At 46.3% G+C, this 23663-nt stretch overlaps 1 protein-coding gene across 2 annotated transcripts in view; it reads left to right on the top strand.

Moving 5' to 3' along the window:
- HERC3 (HECT and RLD domain containing E3 ubiquitin protein ligase 3) overlaps positions 1-10954 on the top strand; it is a 130618-nt gene extending 119664 nt beyond the window's left edge. For both annotated transcript variants that reach the window (XM_062199869.1, XM_062199870.1), the window contains exons 24-26: positions 6295-6478; positions 6681-6783; positions 9678-10954. In XM_062199869.1, coding sequence (XP_062055853.1) covers positions 6295-6478; positions 6681-6783; positions 9678-9886 — 496 coding nt within the window. In that variant the 3' untranslated portion in view covers positions 9887-10954. The remainder of the gene's footprint in view (positions 1-6294; positions 6479-6680; positions 6784-9677) is intronic.
- Positions 10955-23663: the final 12709 nt, after the last annotated feature.

Here is a 23663-nt window from a genome sequence, read left to right as displayed (position 1 = left end):
ACTGCTGTTCACTGTGTGTTTTGTATCAACATATGTTTTCACTTCTCTTGGATAAAAACCCAACAGTGGATTTGTTGGATCACATGGTACACACATGTTTAACTTCATAAGAAGCTGTCACACTGTTTTCTGAAACAACTAGACCAATTTTCTTTCACACCAGCAATGTAGGGTGTTTTACATCTTCGCTAGCATTTGGAATTGCAAGGTTGTTTATTTCCCATAATCTAATGGCTATGTAGGGATATCCTTAATAATGAGTGCTTATGGCCACTGTTATGTCTTCTTTGATAAAGTGTCTGCTTAAACATTTTACCTACCTTCTGAATTTTGTTTTTATACTTTTGAGTTTCAAAAGTTACTTTGTATAGGATGCAAATTCCTTGTGAGATATGTAGTTTCCAAATATTTTATCTAGTACCTGACTTTTCATCTTTGTAAATGTCTGCAGAGGGCAGACAGAAAAATCTAGACCAACTGCATTATTAATTTTCTTTTATGGGTGGTTCTTTTGGTGTCAGATCTAAGGAATCTCTGCCAAATCCAAGGCTATAAAGATTTTTTCCTATGTTCTCTCCTAAAAGTTTTATAGTTTTAGATTTCACATTTGGGCTATGACCCATATTGAATTAACTTTTATATACTGTAAGGTTCTTTTATTTATTTCTTGCATATAATGTCATTTGATCACTGCTTATTAAAAATGTTGTTATCCTTTCTCTACTGAATTGCCTTTGCAAATTTTATGAAAATATGTGTGGATCTGTTTCTAGATTTCTTTCTCTTCCTCCTCCTCCTCCTCTTCCTCTTCTTCAAGACCTGTCTTGTAGGATAGATATTCTTTTCTTCTGCCTCAGCAGTCTGTTAAGGCTTTTCACTATGTTTTTTATTTGACTTATTGAATTCTTCGTTTTTATTGTTTCTAGTTGGTTCTTTTTCAGTATCTGTATCTAGGCCAGATCTTTCATCCATTTCATGTACTGACTTCCTAATATTTATTTCTCTGTATTTTTGAGTGGCCTTTCCATCATTTTTTTGAATTCTTTTTTAAGCATTACATCAGTCACCCTTATTCTTCACAGCCCAATATTCATGCATTATTGTGTTCTTTTGAGGAATCATTGCCTGCCTTGTTCATGTTTCTTGTGTTATCACATTGATTTTTCTGCATCTGGGGTATCTCCTGTTTCTGTCACTTCTAGAGGATGGGGTTTTTTGTTTTTTGTTTTTGTTTTATATTGAAGGCTTTATTCCTGGAGATACGCCTCTGGGGTTTGATAGACCACCTGAGACTTACACTGGAGCTCCAGTGTGTTTTGTAGCTGGTGCCAGGGAGCTCAGGCTACCATTTGTGGGTGGGGCAGAAGTCCAAGATGGTCGTGGTGCAGCACCTGTGGCTATGGGCAGTGGGGGGGGGGGGGGGCTGGAAATTGGGTCAGTTTTTGTGTTTGCAGTCGCAGATTTTTCCTGTTCCAGTGTGAACTAGTTGATTAACAACACAGAGTGAGCTCAGGGCACCAGCGCAGTTCACCCACCCAGCATACTCAACGTTCAAAGCACTGACTCAACATGTGTCCCTGATCCCAATCTGAATTCCATCCATAGCGTGCAGGGAGCTGAGTCTCTGTAGTCAACAGGGCAGGTGCCCAGGAACTCAGCCACAGCCTGGGGGCACAGGGGTGGTAGGAAAGGGAGTGATTCTCAGTTCTGACAGGGCTCAGTACTGAGGGATATTCTAGCTGCCCTGGCCTCACTGTGCCACAGCATGGAATGCTGCATAGGCCCGAGTGCCATGGCTGCTGCTGCTGGGATGCAGGAATGTCTCTGGGGCTTCTGGAAAGAAGAGAGACGAGAACTTGCTGCCAGCAGCTTCCCTCTCAAGATGGCACATCCCAGCCACAATCCGGGCTCTGTGGAGAGGGGGGAGGAACTGCGGGGGTTCCTCCTTTGGGGTTTTCGTGGGAGCCCTCCTCACTGGGCTGCTGGTCAGTGATGCTCCCTGGGTGAGAAGTCTGAATAGATGGGCTCTGCCTATGGCCTTATTGGGCCTCTCCCCTGAAACACGTGTTCCCCCAGCCCTAGGCCCTCGACACTGCAAGCAGGGAATGTGAGTCCCTGAATTTTGCCCATTCTTAAAAACTTTTTGGCTTTTCCTGATCCTTGGCTTTTTTTTTTTTTTTTTTGTATACATTTTAGAATCAGCTTGACAAGATTTATAAAAGACTCTTATTACAGTTTGGATTCAGACTTCTGAAGACCACTGGTAATATATGTAGAACCTGTTCCTTTAAATTTATGCACCTAAAACATATGTCCTTGTGAAGGACTGTCTGATTTTGTGGGCTTTGTAGACTACAGGGCGTAAGTGGCACTGTGGTAACACATTGTTGTGAATTGTGTAGATGAGCTGGCACGCTGTGAGGTCTCTGTCTTGATTTGTTATAACTGTTGTGCAGCTGTCACATTAGAAAAGAAGCAAGGCAGGGGGAGGGGACTGCACTTCGGTGAGGCAGTTGGGAGCACAGGTCTGTACTCAGACACCCGGCTTCAAAGTCCGCCTCTGCCCTTGTACTAGTTGTTTGCCCTGCAGTCTGTTCTGAATTGGAATAATAATCATATCAACTCAAAGGATTTTCTTAATTGATCTTGTGTATATTTTGAGACATAATTCTCATACCATAAAACTCACTGAGAGAGTGGTTTTGAATATTCACTGAGATCACGTGTATCTGAGAACTTATTGCAGTAACTGATACCTAATGAGTGTAACTATTCATAGTCAATGTTAAAGAAATGGAGAAAATGATGCTAACTGACAAGTAGAGATTAGAGTCTGTGTGCTAGTCTGCCGGAAGTGCTGCACCAAAGTACCAGAGACTGAGTGGCTTCACGCAACTTTATTGTTTCATAGTTAGGAAGGTTAGAAGTCCAAAATCAAAGTTTTGGCAGGGCTAATTACTTCTGAGGGCTGTGTGGGAAGGATTTGTTCCAGGTCTTATTCTTGGCTTGGAGATGGCTGCCTCCTGTGTCTCTTTAAATCTTTCCTCCGTGTATCTCTGTGTCCAAGTTTTCCATTTTTATAAGGACAACAACAGATGAGGGTACACCCTAATGGCTAATTTTAACTTGATTGTCTCTATGAAGACCCTATTTCCAAAGAAGGTCATATGTTTTAGAGTGCCAGGGGTTAGAATTTCAACAAATGAGTCTGGTGGGGACACAGTTTAGCACTTCTCTGTGCCCACCCACCCCCATTCCTGTCTTTCTTACATGCAAAAATATACTCACTCCATTCCAATATCCCCTAGAGTCTAAACTCGTTCCAACATCAATTCTTAAGCCTAAAACCAAATCTGTGATGATTAATTTTATATGTCAGTTTGACAAGGACATGGTAGGTACCCAGATATTTAGCCAAATATGACTCTGGGTGTGTTTGTAAAGATGTTTAAATACGAGTTTAACATTTGAATCAAGAAGGGAGAAAGTGGATTGCCCTCCCTAATGGAGGTGGGCTTTATCCAATCAGTTGAATTCTTGAGTATAACAAAAAGTGAGTAACCCGGACACCTTCCTGTCTTCAAATTGGACATCATTTTTCCTGTGTTTGTACTGGAATACACCCATTGACTGTCATGGGTCTCTGTCTCATACATACACACACACACACCTGATTTATTCTCTTTCTCTGTAGGACCCTAATAAATATATCATCTATCCTTTAAATCAAGGATGGGTGAGACTCAAAGTATGATTCATCCCTGAAGCAAAATTCCTCTGCAGCTTTGAGCATGTGAAATCAGACAAGTTATCAGCTCCCAAAACATGCTGGTAGGATAGGCATTCCCTTTCTAAATGGGAAGAATTTGAAGGAGAAGGGTCATGAGTTCCAAGTAAATCAGAAAGCTAGCAGGGAAAATTCCTTTAGATTGTAATGTTTGAGAAAGCCTAAGGCGCCTCTTTGGCTTCATGCTCTGATCTCTAAACCTCGTGGTCAGAAGGAATGGGGTCATTCCTTCAACCTGTGCCCTCTGGACCCACTGGGAAAGTGACAACTCCACAGATCTCTGAATGGTCTTTGCTGTTATCCACCCCTTTTCTTGATAGATAATGTGTATTCATCAGCAGATACTTCTGTCAGTCCATTTCCTACCTATAGACTCCCAGAAATCCAACAGCCTTCCTCCATTCCACCCCATTCCTGTTCTCTTTATTCCGAGTATTTCTGGCTGGTATGAAACATTTAAAACACTTTTTGGTCTCACAAGCAATTCACAGGGGTCTAAGCTATGGTACAAGAAGATTACTCCATCTTTCCTGTATAACTGCATCTCTTTTCCTGACTTCTGGTGAGATGATTGGTTCCGGGAGTCATATCCCTAATCTCTAGCAACTTGTTGTTCAGCCACACTCTAGACCCTGTTTCGAGAGCATTCTCTAGGTAGGCTGAGGATTTCACAAACTTTCAATTTCTAGTTCCTTTTTGCTTAAAAGCCCCCTCTTCAGTTTATCTGTTTCCTCTTGCATTTTTGCTATAGGCAACAAAGAGAAACCAGGCTGCAGCTTTTATACTTTGCTCAGAAGTATCCTCAGCTAACTATCCGGCTTTATCGCTTACAAGGTTTGCATTTCACAAAACACTGGAACAAAATTGGGCCGTATTATTTGCAATTCATAACAAACATTGCTTTTCCTTCAGTTCCAAAAACGTTCCTCACTTCCACCCAAGACAGTACCAGAAGCACCTTTCGTGTTTGGAATTCTAGTAATGTTCTGTTTATGACAATACATGTGTTTTGTAAAGTCAATAGATGCTTTCTCTACGACTCTCCTCTCTTCCTGAGACCTCACTAAAATCTCCTTTGATGTCCATATTTCTACCAATGATCTCTTCAAGGAAATCTAGACTTTTTCTATTAAGTTCTTCAGTAGTCTTCTAGATTCTACTGTTACCAATTCCAAAACCACATCCACATTTTCAGGTCTTTGCTCTTATTGTGCCCAATTTTCTGGTACCAAAATCTGTAGGCCCGGGTTCTCCAGAGAAACAGGCAATGGACTGCACACAAGTGTTTATCTTTGGAGAGACAGGGATTGGTTTTAAGGAACTGGCTCATTGTGTGTGTTGGGGTGGGGTGGAGGATGGGGAGTTGGCAAATCCAAAATCTGCAGGGGAGGATATTGGGCTGGAAACTCTGGCAGGAGTTGACATTGTAGTCTCGAGTCCAAAGGCAGCCTGGAAGCAGAATTCTACCAGGGAATTAGTGTGTTTAAATGCAAGGTGAACACTTTCGCATCTATGATCAAAGTGTGCAGTTATTTGATGTAGTGACTTTGAAAACTGAATGTTTATCCCATGTTAAAGATGAGAAAATAGAGGCTTAGGAGATACAGGACATGGCAGAGCCTGGATCACACACGTCTATGCCCCACTTACCACTGTACTCTTTGTTGGTGAGTTATTTGTGTGGATGGTAAACATGTCAGAAGTGCCTGCTTGAAGGAAACCTGAGTTCAGATGTGAAATGTTGTTATAGCATTTGATAAGTAGGACATATCCTTCTTCATGTTAAATTTCTAAAAATTTTAAATGTAAAAAAACAGAAGTACAAAGGATAATGTGACAAACATATTTATATCTATGATAGAGTAAACAAATGATTAAGATTTTTTAGTAAAAAAAAAAACTTATCCACTTAATACCATTCCTTTTCCCACCTTTCTTTCTTAGAGGCAAAATTCTTATGAATATGATGTGTATTTTGAGTTTTCATACATTATAAATAAGTGTTATTAAGGAATCTTTTCCATTAATAGTTTTATTTTAAAAACTGGATATGCATATATCTTACATCATATTGGGGTGTCAAAAATTCATGGAAAAATAGAATTAAAAGATAATGTGAGGCTGGAATTGTGGTGCAGCAAATTAAGCTGGTACTTGGGACACCTGCGTCCCGTATTAGAGTGCCTGTTCCTGCACTAAGTTTTAAGCAGGACCTTAAGAGATGGAAACTGGAGCACTTCAGTTCTACCTATGTGGCCTCCTCCCCTTCCTCCCTGACCTGCACTGCCCCAGATCACCTAGGACACTTGATGGAATCCTAGGACTAGGGACAGAGGAGGGAGAGTGGAGAGCCACCAACCTGCCGGATGCCTTCGGATGCTGCCTGGTGTGAGAATTTGAGGAAGTTTAATCTTCATCATTTTGAACCTCAGCATAGAAGAGGTAGCTTCATAAATGCCCCAAGTCTATGAGTGCAGTGAATTCTGGTTTTTTTGGTCTTCCTGCAGGCAGGAATTTGTGGATGCCTATGTGAATTATATCTTCCAAGTCTCAATTCACGAGTGGTACACGGCCTTCTCCAGCGGCTTCCTGAAGGTGTGTGGTGGCAAAGTCCTTGAGCTCTTCCAGCCTTCCGAACTGAGGGCCATGATGGTGGGGAACAGCAACTACAACTGGGAAGAACTGGAAGAGGTAAGCATGTAGGGTGTTCTCCATGAGTGCCGGTGGGGCAGTCACAGCCTGCGCAGGTGGTCTGGGGCTGGTCTCCCTCAAGGCAGATGTGGAGCAGCAGGGCTGGAGGGTCACCTGCGTCTCAGGTGCCAATGTTATAGAATGTCCACTGTGACACTGTTCTGGTTCTGTAAGGTGCGTTCTTTTTCTCTGTTTTGGACAGACTGCCATCTACAAGGGTGATTACTCAGCCACACATCCCACTGTGAAACTATTTTGGGAAACATTTCATGAGTTTCCATTGGAAAAGAAGAAGAAGTTCCTCTGTAAGTATCAGTTATGCCAATCTGGTATTTGTCCACATTGTAGTCTTATGGATAGTTATACAATGGTACACCCTGCAGGTAAGGTATAACCCTTTTGGATGATAGTAAGTAAATGGATATATTGTGCTTTTTGTCTTGATATCTCAAGAACAACATAAGTTTTTAATCCATATCTACTGCTAACAGAAAGCATTGCATGAAAGGAAGAAAAAATCATTTTTGCAAGTAGTTTTTTCAAGTATTGCATTTATGAAATTGTTTGGATTAGCCTCCCTCATCTCTTACACTTTTTAAAAATTTCACAGTGTCCATTGATGATAGAACTGGGGAGATGTGACTTCTAGAGGTCTTACTGAGTTACGATTCATGTACTGTACTATTCACCTATTTAAAGTGTACGATCCAGTGGTTTTTAGTCTGTGCAGAGTTGTGAACCTGCTACATAGTCCATTTTAGAACATGTGCTTCATCTTTTTTTTTCAAAAAGAAATCTGTACCCATCAGCAGTCATTCCCTGTTGCTTCCCAAGGCCTCCATCAGTCTTTCTGTCTCTGTGGATTTATCTATTCCAGACATTTCCTATCCATGGGAGCATATTATGTTGTCCTCATGAACTAGATGACATTTGAAAAAGATAATACACCTGGACAGGAGAATGAAGTCTGGTTTGCATGAACAAATTTGGCCTCTTAAAAATAGTTGGAATCTTTGTTTGTCATTATGTCATCAAGGTTAGAAATCAGCCAGTGTGGCTGGCTTGGTGGCACTGCAGGTTAAGCTTGCCCCTGTGAAGCTGGCATCTCAGCACGGGTTTGAGTCCCACTATTCTACTTTCGATCCAGCTTCCTGCTAATGCCCCTGAGAGTCAGCAGATGAAAACCAAGTACTTGAACCCCCACCACCCATGTAGGAGACAGAGATGGAGTTCCTGGCTCCTGGCTTCTGCCTGACCCATATCTAGCTATTGCAACCATTTAGGGAGTGAACCAGTGGATAGAAGATCTCTCTCTGTCTCTCCCTTTTTCTCTGTCACTGTATCTTCAAATAAATAAATAATTTTTTAAAAACAACAAAAAATTAGCCAGTGACTATGAAAATGCATACTATGAAAAATTATGTGTGGATTTCAAATATTTTTATACCAAAATCTCTTTTAATCCCATTTTCCATGAACTTTTGAGGTCCCCTCATATGCATTTTTCTCCATATAAAACAGAGTTTGAAAGACAATTTCTGGCCGGCGCCGCGGCTCACTAGGCTAATCCTCCGCCTTGCGGCGCCGGCACACCGGGTTCTAGTCCCGGTCGGGGCACCGATCCTGTCCCGGTTGCCCCTCTTCCAGGCCAGCTCTCTGCTGTGGCCAGGGAGTGCGGTGGAGGATGGCCCAAGTCCTTGGGCCCTGCACCCCATGGGAGACCAGGAGAAGCACCTGGCTCCTGCCATCGGATCAGCGTGGTGCGCTGGCCGCAGTGCGCCTACCGCGGCGGCCATTGGAGGGTGAACCAACGGCAAAAGGAAGACCTTTCTCTCTTTCTCTCTCTCACTGTCCACTCTGCCTGTCAAAAAAAATTAATTAATTTAAAAAAAAAAGAATTTATTTTGGAGTTGGCATTGTGACATAGCAGGTATGTCCTCTGCCTGTGACACTGACATCCCATGTGAGTGACAGTTTGAGTCCCAGCTAATCCACTTCTGATCCAGCTTCCTACTAATGGCCTTAGAAAGGCAACAAAAGATGGCCCAGATGCTTGGGCCCCTGCCATTCTAGTGGGGGCCCAGAAGAAGCTCCTGGCTTTTGCCTGGCCCTGCCCTAGCCATCTGGGGAGTGAACCAGAGGATGGAAGAACACTCTCTCTCTCTCTTCCTCTCTCTCTGTATCTCTTTCAAATAAATAAATCTTAGAGAGAGAGAGACAATCTATTTTGCTTTATAATGATGAGCAAATAGTAATAGATTAATACTATTGCAGGACTTACCCCCAGATTCCACTGCTTACATGGAGCAAGGATGAGAAGGAATGGAGATCTTACCCAAGAATTCTTGCAAAGGGCTCTGTTTCTCCTCTGCCTAGTGACGTTGGCTATTGAGAGGCAGGAGCATATGAGTGGCATGACAGAGTGACAGCTGCCAAGTCAGCTTGGAGGGCTGTGACCTTCATGAGAAGCCTGCTCATGATCCTGGAGATTTCTTTAGACAAAAACATTCTATATCCGAAGACCAGTCGACTGCCAGAAATTTTTATTAACTCTAAGGATTTTGGCAAGACATTTTCTGTATCACAGCCTCAGGCAATGGCAAGTTATTTGAAAGTGCTCCTTAACTGATGATTTCATTATAGTAATTTCTAGCCGTTCAACCAGGAGAAAGTTATCTGGTGCTGGAAAACACAGGGAAAGGCATCTGGCTCTCGCTGCTCTCTTGCTTCCCTCCGATGTCGCTGTGCTTATCACAAGAGTGGAAAGTCTAAAACAGTGTCTGGGTTGGCTCTTGTATTTGGGGGGAAAAAAGCAGATACAGGGAAAAGAGAGAAAATAGATCCCAAGTGGAAATGCAGTAGCTAAGGCATTACAAGCACCAGATGTGTGAGCTTTGAGGTCAGAGACGCTTCATCCTTTTTCCTGGCTGCCACCTGAGGCCAGCTCCTCTTCTCTGATATCAATGATGCCTTTTCTCTTTGATTTGGGAAAAGCTCATAAAACTGGTAAGGGCCTATGTTTGATTGGGCCATTTTTGGGGGGAGCACATTGCTGAGCATCATGGCGTTGAGCCCATGGTGGAACCTCTGGAGAACTTGACCTTCTCCCACGAGCCACAGGGTGTCAGCCTTCCCCTCCGTTGCCTGGAGGATGGCCCAGGTGCACTTGGCTGGTAATGCCCTCTGCTTCTCTCCCCAGTGTTCCTGACTGGCAGCGACCGGATTCCCATCTACGGCATGGGCAGCCTGCAGATCATCATCCAGTCCACCGCCAGCGGGGAAGACTACTTGCCTGTGGCCCACACTTGCTACAACCTTCTCGACCTCCCCAAGTACAGCAGCAAAGAGATTCTGAGTGCGCGGCTGACACAGGCGCTAGACAACTACGAGGGGTTTAGTTTGGCCTGAGGCTCCCCGGCTTGTCCTAGATTTCCCTTCCTTCCTCGGTGTCTTCATTGAGGCCTATACAGAAAATCATGGGGAGTGATTTCTATTTTTTTATTGTCTAAGTGGGTTGGGACTTTTGACTTCTGAACCTGGTTGGTGTGTTTCTGGGGTTGTGGGTAGCAAATAACCTTCTTGAGAAATCAAGGGTTGGGGATAGGGTGAAAGATTTGGATCTTGTATGGGAAGTGTTTCTGTTTTTGTTTTTGTTTTAAATCAAATTACCCAGTGTCTCTTGCACTTGCGAATATGTTGCTCTCTCCTAGATAAAATGGCTGTGGATTTTTAACTTTTCATTTCCCAAATGTGTCTCTCAGCCCTGACCTTTCTGTGCCAGGCTTCCTGGTCCTCTTCCCATTGCTCTGTAAGAATGACCTTGACTGATCTGTGTTGCCCAGTGCATGCAGGACAGCTCCTTTCTCTGCAGCCTTCAGAATGCCCCGGCTTGTTGCCACCTGGCTCTATCCCAAAGAAGGAAAGGACCACTTCAGAAACGCCACCTTTCAGACAGCTGGGTCTGCATCCCTGGCTTTGGTGGAGCCCAAGAATCCGTGGGGGCTTTTATGAACCCATCATCTAGAATGATCAGGAGGGAGCCGCAGCCTTCCCAAGGCTGTGCCCATCGCCAAGGCCTCCCACAAGATGTGCAGGGTCTCCTAGACCTGCAGCCGAGCCCAGGGGTGTGTGCTGCTCAGCCACGTCCATCTGACTAACAGTGAAGTGATAGGTCCCCCACTCTTCCGTTATCTCGCTTTGGGTGCGAGTTCCATTAGTTTTTAAGTCTCTGTATTGTGCAAGAAAAGGAGAAATAATAAATTTCTTGTCCCTTTTGTCACTTTATGACCTCTTCCACGTTCCTTTTCCTCTCTCCTCCTCTCTGCACCTTCCCTCCTCTCTCACCAGACTTTCCTCTTTCCTTCACGTCATCCCATTCGTTGTCACTTGACTTAATGTTCCATTCTTCCCCTTTCTTTCCGGTAGATGCATGCAGTCCATTTTTTAAAAATTTTTATTAAAATTGCAAAATTTCTACTCAAATTGTTTTTCTTTTCCCTAAACTGCTAAGACTTAAGGACATTGTTTATGATGGAGTTTTTGTTTATCACATTTAAACTGTTTACAGTGGGATATTGGGGGGAATTGTGTTAATTAAAATATCTATCTGAATAATATGTGCTCAACCTTCCTCATCAAGTGAACAAAGAATCCATATAAACCTAATTTTAAATTCCTAGTACCTAGACGAAAGACTTATTTATATAAAATGAAGTATTTATGAACCATGATACAGCATCAAATCTCAATGAAGAATTGTAGATTTTTGCCTTTTGTTTTTAAAACTTACTCCAATTGCTAAATTGGTAGTTTTTCAGTCTTTATAAAAACAAGATTAAAAAAAGAGATATACAGTTATATGAAATGTTTATTTTCTATGTGCGTGCAAATAGTTCAATATTATGCAATAAATTTGGTGTTTTAACTTAAAAACTCTTTTTTATTGTCCTTGCAGAATGGACAGCTTCCTTTCAGTAGAGGCCTTAGGTCATGCACCCAAGTCACCCAGTAGAAGGTCAGATTCAGTGCCCACCATGAGCAAGTAGGCCCAAATACTGCGGAACTGGAGAGGAAAGCTTAGGGAGCAGACGGCACTGGGCACTGAGGAGGGGATGGGGTTTGGGGAGGTTGTGCTGGGCGAAAAGGCATTGCCCAGGAAGATGGAGGCTGTAGCAAAGGCTTGAATGTGGGGCCACTTTTAGGGAAGGGCCAGGAACGGTTTGAAGGGCCCATCTGTGGACACAGGAGGACAGCGATACAAAAGGGTGCCTACAGCTGTGGGATGAAGGGAGATTTGGCCCTGAGCACCCAGGCTGAGTGTTGGAATTGTTCAGACCCTCAGGACCTTGGAGTGACACGACCCGAGTCATGGATGGTGTTAATTCAGAGTGGAGTGGGAAGCACTGACACAGAAAGTCGGCAGCTGCAGGAGAACTAGGAGAGAAGACAACGGGAGGAGAGGGTAACGAAGAGGCAGAGACGTGTTCATCCCACGATGGATGCGCACGGCCCACACCACAAGGGTGCGAACCACAGCCGCTACAGTCCAAACTTATAAAACAAGTACAGTGTACTAGGGTATCTCGAAGGCTGTGGGGAAATGGAATTAAAACCCAAGTTGGTTTAGGTGGATTTTTTTTTTTTTTTTAAGATTTACTTATTTCTTTGAAAGGCAGAATAAGGAAGGAGAGACAGATTTTCCATCAGCTGATTCACTCCCCAAATGGCCACAATGGCCTAGACTGGGCCAGGCCAAAGCCAGGAGCCTCATCCAGGTCTCCCCCATGGGTTGCAGGGGCCCAAGCTCTTGGACCATCTTCTGCTGCTTTCCCAGGCACTTTAGGGAGCTGGATGGGAAGCGGAGCAGCCAGGACATGAGCCAGTGCCCGTATGGGATGCCAGCACCTCAGGCTGTGGCTTAACCTGCTACGCCACAGTGCTGGTTCATGGTACAGGAATTTTAAAATCTTCATGCATTTGAGGGTTCTTCAGAAAGCTCACAGAAAATGCATATTATGCTTGGATTTCACATTGGTTTTGCACCAAAATAAACTTACCTTTTACTTCACTTTTCTAAAAACTTTTCAGAGTATCCCTGAGTTGTTTCACCAGGTGGTTTAAAGATAGTCTAGGGATAGGTAGCTTTCCTTTAATAACCTCCATTTAACAAACATTTAACAAACTACCTAAGGGGCCGTTGCTGTAGTGTAGCAGGTAGTCACCACCTGCAACACCAGCATGCCATCGAGTGCTGGTTTGTGTCCCGGCTGCTCCGCTTCTAATCCAGCTCCCTGCTTGTGGCCCAGGAAAAGCAATTGAAGATGGCCCAATGTTTGGGCCCCTATCACCCATAGCGGAACACTGGAAAAAGCTCCTGATTCCTGGGCCATCTTGCATTGCTTTCCTGGGCTGATTAGCAGGGAGCTGGACCTAAAGTGGAGCAGCAGGGTCTCTGGCACTTGTAAGGGATACAGCATTGCAGGCAGCAACTTAACCCACTGTGCCACAATGCTGGCCTCTTGGGCGGGCTTCTTAACCTTTCTAGGCCTTGTTTTTCTTCCTGTTCACAACAGAAACAGAACCATGCCGACCTCCGGGAGCTGTGATGAGTACGTGAATGCCTGGGAAGCACCCAGAAGAGTGCCTCGCACATAATAAGTGCTCGGTAACTATAATCACCACTGTGAACCCCAGTTTTTCACATGAGGAAATCAGTGTTTAGAGAAAATAACCTGCTCATTATCACAAAGGGATAGGACCTGGACTTGACTGTGAACCTGTATTATACTGAGCTGCTAGTGACAGCAAATTTGACTAAGGCTGCTTAGTGGCCAGATAACAAGGAGCATTGTGAGGGTCAGGTAGCTTGCTGATGTCTGTAAGACAGTGCAGTGGGTCCCCAGGGGAGCTGAATGTCACTGGTGTGGGTCCCTGTTGGCGCTTAGCAGGAAGGAGCCTGGTGCACTTCAGCTCCTGTACTGCACAGGACAGTTTTTCTTGATCCCACCCGAGATGCCAGCGGGCCCTGCTCTGCTCTGAATGTGCCCCTCTGAAATTCGTGGGTTGGAATCCAACTTAGCCCTTGGTGATGGTGTTAGAAATGAGGACGTTTGGGAGGTAACTGGATTAGGTGGATAGGCAGGGGCCTCATGCCTGCTCTTTTAAAAGAGCCCAGAGAGGAGCCTTGCCTCTTCCGCTACGTGCAGACACAGCGAGGGGACAGGCCCTCATCAGATGCCATTAATGCCTTGACTGTGGGTTTGTCAGCCCCCAGGACTGTGAGAGAGAACTTTCCCTTGCTTCTGAGTTGCCAGCCTGTTGTGTTGTGTTCCAGCAGCTGCAATGGACTTAAGATAGGCTTCTTCAGCAAACATGGAATGGGACGGATGTCGTATACCTCAGGTGCTCCCTCTCTGTAGGGTCTGGTTCTTTTCCTCTAGAAAACTTATTTTTTTTAATACTTCACAATTTTGAATAACTCTAGATTTGTAGAAAAGGAACAAAGATATTATACTTTTCATATCCCTCCCTCAGCCTCCACTAATGTTGATGTCTTATTATCACCGTGGCACATTTATCCAAACCAAGCAGCCAAGATTGGGAAATGACTGGTAACTCTGGACTTGATTTGGATTTTACCCGGTTTTTCCACTCCTGTCTTTTTCCAAGATCTGATCCAGGATCCCACAATGCACATAGCTCAGCAAGCATTCAAGGGGTCTCTGGGCAAAGGCTGCCTCCTGCCAGAGCTGGGAGTGCAGAAGGTCCTGCCCTGGTCCACTCCCCACCCCACCCCGCAGTGGTGTGGGGCCTTTCTCAGCAGGGGCTCCGAGTTCTCAGAAGCAGGAGTAAGTGGATCTTGAGACCTCATTGGTTGGCAAAATGCAGTTTCCCTCGGGAAACACCTGGATGAGGAGGAAACAGGTCTGCATTTATTTATGTTGTCTCTGGGTTAAAGAAAATTAAACTTTATTATAAGACCTATTAGACAACTTCATGAATCTCTAAGAAGGGAATAGAAGCCTTAGAGTTTTTCACTGAATTCTGCATCATCTGGCAGGTGTTCCTGGGGGGAGCTTTGTATCTGTTAATTTCTCCCCGAACCATAGTTTGGAATTCATAGTACAATAGCTAACTGGATGATAGATGGATAGATGTGGAAATGTGTTGAGGGGAGCCAGTAAGACAGAACAGCAAAACAGATTTGTGGGAAAACCCGTTGAATAGAGTACTATGAGTTAAGCATAGGAGAAAAAGCAAATAATTTAAATAAAACCCATGCTAATTTGGAGAATCGTATTTGAGCAAAATACGTGCATGTTGTCAAGTTTTCATTTACTCTTAAAATGAAGCAAGCAGCCGGCGCCGTAGCTCAATAGGCTAATCCTCTGCCTTGCGGCACCTGCACACTGGGTTCTAGTCCTGGTCGGGGCACCGGATTCTGTCCCAGTTGCCCCTCTTCCAGGCCAGCTCTCTGCTGTGGCCCGGGAGTGCAGTGGAGGATGGCCCAAGTACTTGGGCCCTGCACTGGCCACAGCAGCCATTGGAGAGTGAACCAACAGCAAAAAGGAAGACCTTTCTCTGTCTCTTCTCTCTCACTGTCCACTCTGCCTGTCAAAAAAAAAAAAAAAAAAAAGAAGCAAGCAAATTTTAAAGCAGTTATTAAGTCTCTAAAACATCCAAGGCCTTGTGACCCATGTTGCTTTTTTTTTCTTCTTATTTGACAGAGTTAGAGACAGAGACAGAGAGAAAGGTCTTCCTTCTGTTGGTTCACTCCCCAAATGGCCACTATGGCCAGTGCTACGCCAATCCGAAGCCAGGAGCTGGGTACTTCCTCCTGGTCTCCCATGCGGGTGCAGGTGCCCAAGCACTTGGGCCATCCTCCACTGCCTTCCCGGGCCACAGCAGAGAGCTGGACTGGAAGAGGAGCAACCAGGACTAGAACCCAGCGCCCCAGCTGGGACTAGAACCTGGGGTGCCAGCGCCGCAGGCAGAGGATTAGCCAAGTGAGCCACGGCGCCGGCCCCCTGTTGCTTTTAATCACTTTATGTGTGGCAGAGGTTGCTTGGCTTTGAGTCTTACTGGTCTGTGAGTATCTCCATTTTTGAGATGCACTTGTAGAGCATTGTTGGGAGCTATTGAGCTTCACTTCCAGCCTTTCACTGGGGGAACTGGCTCGCACAAAGCAGAGCTAGAGCTTGGGGTGATAAGAAGATGAAGAGAGCAGGGCCTGTGTCTTCAGAAAGGTAAAAATTCTCCCATGGATTGGACTGAGGGGGGTTCCCCAGTTAGAAGTGAACCAGAACCTTCTGTGCCTTGCCCAGGGAGGATTTTGGTAAAGGACGAACCAACCCCAAGAGAGCAGAGCCCTGTGGAGGGGGCGGCAACTGATGATCTCTGACTCTGCTTTGGGATGCTACCCCAGACTGGCTCAGATGCAGGTAGGGGCTGCCTGCCCACAGCGAGGCAGTGTAGGATTGAGGGTCCTATCTGGAATGCTCTTCACTTGCCGAGTGAGAGAGCAGGACAAGGAGCTGGGAGAGGTGTCCCCCCGAGTGTGCGTAGATGCCTGGGCTGTGTATTGGTAAGACTCTCCTATGCGTTAGCCTGTGGTGATTTCCTTACAATGGAATGAACTACGTATTCCTTAGTCTGTGTGTAATTCCCAGAAAAGGAGTTCAGATGTTGGCTACCCTCCCCCACCTCCCTGCCCCAAGTGGCTGGACCCCTCCCCCGCCTCCCTGCCCCAGTGGCTGGACCCCTCCCCGCCTCCCTACCCCGAACAGCTGGAGGCTTGGCAACAAGCACGATCTCATGGTCTCAAATCTTTGAAAAGCGAATTTGCCTCAGCCTAATCCCATGGGAGTTAGATACACTCTATGATAAGTATTGATTTGGTTCTGCGTGCTGTGCAACTTCCTGAGAAACTTAGTAAGAATTAAGAACGCAGTCCTCAGATGGAGCCACACACAACCAGATCAGTCTTCAGGGTCACCTCTAGCATCAGGAGCAAAAGAGAAGGCACAGCTTTGGAAATAACCCCTTATCTCAGCAGGTCCTGGCAGGCCAGAGATCTGAGGGCAAACGTTGCCTGAGCCAGCCAGGGCCTGGCCCATGGTCCCAGCCAGAGCTTACTGTTACACAGGAGTATCTTGACCTTCCATGCCTGGGTAGTCTCAGGAACTCAGATTTTGTGAACCAGTGTCAAGGACTCTCAAGTTCAAGTCCCTGGAGGGGGAGGCCTGGCATTTCTGAATTTTTGTTGGGGGTGGAGAGGGCAAAGCCTCATTCAATGAGGTGGTAAAGTTTGACCTTCAAAGCTTGCCCTATTGCTGGCTTGAACAGTGGCACCTTCAGTCGGGGTGATGAGGGCGTGCAGGGTCCTGGGTCTCAGCCTTGGCCATGGGTGTTGACAAAATTCAGTAGGATGATTAGAAGCTTGCCAGCATCAGGGGCAGTTCCCCTCCTTGAGGGCACATTTAGTTTTTGTTAAAAACACACCCCAAGATAGAAACTGCGGGGCATTTAAGTGACCTGGAAATCACCCAAAGGTTATTCTGTTCTGTCATTCCCAGAACACAGGATTTCCAAACTGGTCTTGGCTGTCTTTTCAGTTCATTATTTTAACATCTCTGAGCAGACCTGGGTGTCCAAAATATTTGGGGGAAAAGCAGACTTTGAGAGGTTTGCCCTCTTGCATAAGGGGAGGCTTTCCCCTCTTCCAGGCCAGCTCTCTGCTGTGGCCCGGGAGTGCAGTGGAGGATGGCCCAAGTGCTTGGGTCCTGCACCCCATGGGAGACCAGGAGAAGTACCTGGCTCCTGCCATCGGATCCGCGCAGTGCACCAGCCGCAGCGCGCCTACCGCGGCAGCCATTGGAGGGTGAACCAACGGCAAAAGGAAGACCTTTCTCTCTGTCTCTCTCTCACTGTCCACTCTGCCTGTCAAAAAAAAATAATAATAATAAGGGGAGGCTTTTAGCAAGCATTGATCTTTCAGAGAAAGCAGCACACAGGTTTTTGGTATGGTTGTCTTTTTTTTTTTTTAGGATTTATTATTTGCTTGCTTATTTGAAGAGCAAAATAACAAGGAGGGAGAGAAACAGGTTTTCTATCCACTAGTTCACCCCATAAATGCCCAGAACAGCCAGGGCTATGCTAGGCTGAAGTCAGGAGCCAGGAACTCCATCTGCATCTCCCATGTGGGTGGCAGGGGCCCAAGTACTTGGGTCATCTTTTGCTGCCTTCCCAGATTTTTTTGTTTAAGATTTATTTATTTATTTGACATGCAGAGTGAAACAGAGGCAGAGAGAGGGGGGGGGAGAGAGAGAGGTTTCCATCCACTGGTTCACTCCCCAAATGGCCACAATGGCCGGAGCTGTACCATTCTAAAACCAGGAGCCAGGAGTTTCTTCTGAGTCTCCCATGTGGGTACAGGGGCCCAAGGACGTGGGCCACCTTCTACTGCTTTCCCAGGCCACAGCAGAGAGCTGGATCAGAAGAGGAGCAGCAGGGACTTGAACCCATGCCCATATGGGATGCCAGCACTGCAGGCAGATACTTAACCTACAATGCCAAGCGCCACCTCCCCTCCTCAACACATTAGCAGGGAGTTGTGTTGGAAGTGTAGCAGCCAGGACTCAAATGCTGGTGCTGCAAGTGGCCGCTTCATCCGCTATGCCACAATGCCAGCCCATTTGTGTTTTCCTTGAGACCAGTAATATTACAGTTCAGTTTCTCTCTTCCCCAAAATGATGATGTTCCCATGAGACCCTGCTCGTCCTGGAGCTTGTGCTTGCAGGCGTATTCTCTAACTTCAAACAAGGAATCAGAGAACGCTGGTGGGAGAAATGACGCCAGGAAATACAATTCTTTTTTTATAGGGATTCCAAAAGGAGCTGCTGGACTACAAGACAGACAGAATCTGCCTCAGCCCTCATAATAGGAACCAGCCCCATAGCATCAGCCAGCAAGGACTTACTGTGTGGCTGCTTGGGCTACCTTGTAGTCATCCAAGTGAGCTCCCATAATGACCCAGTAAGGTAGGTTCTATGAGTGTGCCTGTTTTTTCAGATAAGGAAACAGACTTTGGGGGGATACGTGATATGCCCAGTTGGTGTAGCTGAGCCATCTTCCCAGTTGGTGTAGCTGAGCCATCTTCCTACAGGGTGGCCTCCGTGTCCTCTGGTATTTGCCTCTGTGGGTGCTAGCTCAGGATTTTGAATTCATTAGTGGAGCTGCTCCACAAATACCCAGGATGCAGTCTTCCCCCTGCACTTGAGTTTTTCTTTATTTTCATTTGATTTGAAAGGCAGAGACAGAGATTTTCCATCTGCTGGTTCACTCCCTAAATGCCTGCAACAGCCAGAGGTGAGCCAGGCCAAAGCCAGGAGCCCATAACTCCATCTTGGTCTCTCCTGCGAGTGGCAAGAACCCGTGAACTTCAGCCATCATCTGCTGCCTCCTAGGGTGCATGTAAGCAGGAAGCTGGATTAGAAGCAGTGTAGCTGGGGCCGGCGCTGTGGCTCACTTAGTTAATCTTTTGCCTGCCGCACTGGCATCCCATATGGGCCCAGGGTTCTAGTCCTGGTTGCTCCTCTTCCAGTCCAGCTCTCTGCTGTGGCCCGAGAAGGCAGTGGAGGATGGCCCAAGTGCTCGGGCACGTGCACCCACATGGGAGACCAGGAGGAAGCACCTGGTTCCTGGCTTCGGATCGGTGTAGCTCTGGCCGTAGTGGCCATTTGGGGGGGTGAACAAACGGAAGGAAGACCTTTCCCTCTGTCTCTGTCTCTCATTGTCTAACTATCTGTCAAAGTTTTTGACAAAGTCTTAAAAATATAAATAAAAATAAAAAAGCAGAGTAGCCAGGACTCAAACCAGGGACTCCCATGGGCATCCCACATAAGCCCCTGCGCCAAACGCCTGCCCTCTTCCTCTACAGAGAAGTCCCTGGTCGAGCAGCATGGCAGCAGCCGGCAGCTGGTTAGACAGGCAGTGCCGAGCCATTCCCAGGCACACTGAAGGTGGGGAAGCACTGCTTTGTGCTGCTTTCACTCTCCCCTCCGCCCCTTATCTTTTTCAGTCATTGTAAATTCTTTGAAAGTGACAGTCACAGAAAAATCAGTGTCTCAAAGCGTCTTACCAGGAAGTACTCAAAGCTCCTGAACACAGAAGCAGGGCAAGGATTTCTGTGCATCTTGGAATTGCTTTAGACAAAGTACAGGAACCATGCAGACACTTAAAAGGTTCCAGAGATTACAGTAACAGGTAATGTGTGTGCATGCAGGCCCAGCTCGGGTCCAGTGACCCAAGGCAGTCTTAAGAGACTTGGTTCTTCCTGTGTGCACTGGCTCTTGTTCCCAGGCAGCTGCAGCACAAGATGGAGCCACCCTCACGGCAGAAGCCTTGTTGCTGGAGAGGAAAGGTGAAAAGCCATCAACGCCCCAGCTCCTGCCAAATCCCAGTGGCCTCCCGGCCAGCCAAGACTATATAAAATGCATTTAGGCATTTTGACTTTTACCAAATGTGAAATCCTGTTAATATATAACTGTGGCGAGCTGACCCATCTTAGAGATAACTCAGCGGGCTTTGTCCTGGAAGATTGAGTCCCCTTCCAGAAACTGTTTCCTCCTCTTTGCACTCCCTGGCCTGTGTGCCCCAATCTGGGTGAGGCCATCATAGAGACAAAGATTTTCTATCTACTAGTTCACTTCCCAAATGCCTAAAACACCTGGACTCGGCCAGGCTGAAGCCAGGAGCCAGGAACACAGTCTGGGTATCCCAGGTAGGTGGCAGAGACTCAAGTACTTGAGCCATCCACTGCTTCCCAGGATATGTAATAGCAAGAATCTGCATGGGAAGTGGAGTAGCTGGGACTCAAACCCAGGATTCCAATATGGGAATGTGTGTATCCCAAGGAGTGTCTTTTTTTTTTTTTTTTAAAGATTTACTTATTTGAAAGAGCCACAGAGAGGCAGAGAGGCAGAGAGGGAGGGAGGGAGGGAGGTCTTCCATCTGCTGGTTCACTCCCCTAAGGGCTACAATGGCCAGAGCTGTGCCGATTCAGGGGCCAGGAGTTTCCTCTGGGTCTCCCACATGGGTGCAGGGGCCCAAGAACTTAGGCTATCCTTTACTGCTTTCCCAGGTCATAGCAGAGAGCTGGATGGAAGTGGAGCAGCCAGGACTTGAAATGGCACCCATATGGGATGCCTGCACTGCAGGCAGCAGCTTTACCTGCTACCTCACAGCACCGGCCCCTCCAAGGAGCGTCTGAACTGTTGCATCCAATGCCTGGCCCCCAGGGGTTAGTATATTTTTAGTGTTTACTTTTGTCACTTAAGGGAATTATGAAGATACTTTAAAAAGTTCATGGAAAATATGTATTACTAAAAAAACACACACACAAAAAACTATGCATGGATTTCAAACATTTCTGTATCAAAATGAAGTTAACTCAATTCCTCATGAAGGTTTTGAAATCCCTTTGTGTATCACAGGCAGTTTGAAGGACACCCGCAGGCCTCCCCACCGTGGAGGCATTGTGTTCCCCTGTTGAGGGGGGGGCACAGGGCTCCTACTGCCCAGTCTCAAGCTGTTCAAATCTTGGGTGAGGGTGCACCTGGTAGGTTTGTAGCACTGTGCCCAGCCTGCAACACACAATGCGGCAGAAGTCTCCATTTTCTGGTGGCCTTCTTAGTTTCAGAATAGTTAAGAGTAACCTGTTGACCTACAATGGCCTCATAGCCTTTGAAATGCACTTTTTGAAGAAAAAACAAAAAGATTTCTTGTTTCTGTACCTCTCTAATACATCGTTTTAAAGGCAGCTGAGCACGGAGCCCAGGCGCTTGTCCTTGTCACCAGGCAGCCATGGCTAACTTGTAGCCAGCCTGTTTCACCTTCCAGTGCTCTCCCTGGAGACAGAACCACACACACGATCCTCACGCGGCTTCCGAGGGGTGCCCAGGAGGCAGCCGCTGGACCCCTTCAAGGGAAGGTCAGACTCCACGCAGACAGGCAGCTCAGTCGTACAGTTCTGACGCTGTCAAAAATGTCCGAATGTCCACCAGTAAAAATATTTTATTTGCTTATACAAAATACAGTCATGTACTAAAATGCACATAACATTTTTCATTCAGCTTACATTTTAAAAAAAGGACAATGTTGATTTCAAATGCTCTCTGTTTACATGTCATGTAAACATTGTTCTAAGCCCAAATTATTTGCTGAAGTTTTGTCCATCCCTGGGGATTTTCATGGCGTCATACGTGCTTTCAGACAGAGCATCAGATCTGCCAAGTAGAATGCTTTAGCCACGCACATGACCGTGACTGGCTGCATTCCAGGCAAAGCCAGAACTCTGCAGAACAGGAAGCTGTGAACGTACAGACTTGCCTCTTCCATGCACATCTGGGCCATCTGCGGTTCTCTCAGCCCGTGTACTCGCAGCCATCACGAAGGACCATGGCAAAGCGCACAGATGGCCCTGCGGGCACCCGCTCTGTGGGGAAAGTGGCCAGTGCGCCCGTGCAGTGCCCGACGTGTGTATCGCTCTTGCTTGGCACATGCCCTGGCAGCCATCATCTGTAGTAGTGCCAGTGTGCACACCTTGAATAAGTAAAAATTAAGAAACCACGTTGGGCCAATTGTTTCACAAAATGTGCTACACCTTAGTCCATTTCGAGAGTCGAGCTGAAAACTGAATCCATGCAGGAAAGGAAAGCACATACTGGATTCTGCCCTCCACGTGGGCTTCAGATGGGAAACAGCCTCACCGTGGTAGCGTACACACAGTTCCGGGCCTTCCCATTGGTCGCACTGCGTGGATATGGAAAAGGAACTTCAAAGGCACTGGTCTCAGGGCAGCAGCTGCCTCTCCCCACCCAGGAGGAAATCTAGGACTTTTGGAAGCAAAAGAGACCATCACCAGCTCTTCACAAAGCGCTTAATAGTTTCTGGCATTCAACTCTACATGTACCATCAAAAGTAGAAAAGTGTCGCTACCTTTAAGAAGAATGGCATCTTACCAGATTTTAAATCTCTAAGAAGAAGAAAAACCCAGTTAAAATTTGATGTTTTTTTTCTTTGTAAATCTAGGCTCTGGGCCCAATTTTGTCTTCTGCAAACTAGCCAATCCCCCAGACAGAGCCAATTTAATTGGCATCGTGGCCAAACCTTCATTCCGATAAAAAAAAAAAACCTCAATATTCATCTAAGAAAGTCCAAGCTCGGCCACCTTCACAAATGCTCAGCCTTCAGGGCCTCCAAGACAGCTGGCTCCAGGACCCCCTGGTGTAATCTTCCTGACATAAGCACAGCCCAAAGGTGTTTGTCGGGGGGCGAGAAATGTCACACTTGGGAGCAGACAGGCCCAGAGCGAGGCTCATCTCCTGCACACAAATATTGCAGCAGAATGAGACACAGCAAAAATCACAGTGGGGTGACAAATGGCCACGTCCCCTGACCCCTACCGAGGCCATGAAGGATAATCTCTGAACTTGAAACTGGCAATCAGTGGGAAGCTGTAGTGCTCACGATGCGTTCTAACTAGATATCTAAAATAAATAAATTCTCCAGTCTGAAAGGCGATTCGGTCTTCCGTGGAAATTTTCCCTGAATTGGGGGGGGGGGGGGAGGAGGGGCTGAGATCACACCCGCGTCCATCGTCTTCTCCCAACAAGGACGAACGTGTGTTTTCCTGAAAAATGTCTAAGCAGGCCCTTATCCTAAACCTTGCTCCCACACGTCTTTGACAGTGGAATCTAAACTAAACGATTCAAACACGAAATGCAGTAGTGCCATGAGACTTTACAGGAACAGCTGTGCTGATGTTTACTGTGGAGACGGACCACCATCAAAGCAAGTGCATATGGAGACTGCAGACCTTTGCCACCTCTGGTACTTAAGCTCATACAGCCAAGTTTACTCTTCCTCCACTTCATCTTCTTATGAAACGACCCTCGACACTTATTTTGTTGGCATATGCTATCACACACACAAACACGTCGTCAAGAGGGCATGGGAAAAACCCCAGGTCTCTTCTGTGTAAAGCCAATGAAGGCACTGCCTGGACAACCTGCGCTGCAGACACGGTTGCTGGGGAAACAAATTTGCCTCTGCATCACTGGCAGAGCTAGAAAGCACAGACGGCCACGGCTGCAATGGGATCTGGTATAAACAGGGCTTTCCTCTG

Source organism: Lepus europaeus, chromosome 8, assembly GCF_033115175.1.
Source record: "Lepus europaeus isolate LE1 chromosome 8, mLepTim1.pri, whole genome shotgun sequence".
NCBI lineage: Eukaryota > Metazoa > Chordata > Mammalia > Lagomorpha > Leporidae > Lepus > Lepus europaeus.
Note: the sequence above shows the minus strand (reverse complement) of the source record. Positions and strands in the feature narration are given on the sequence as shown.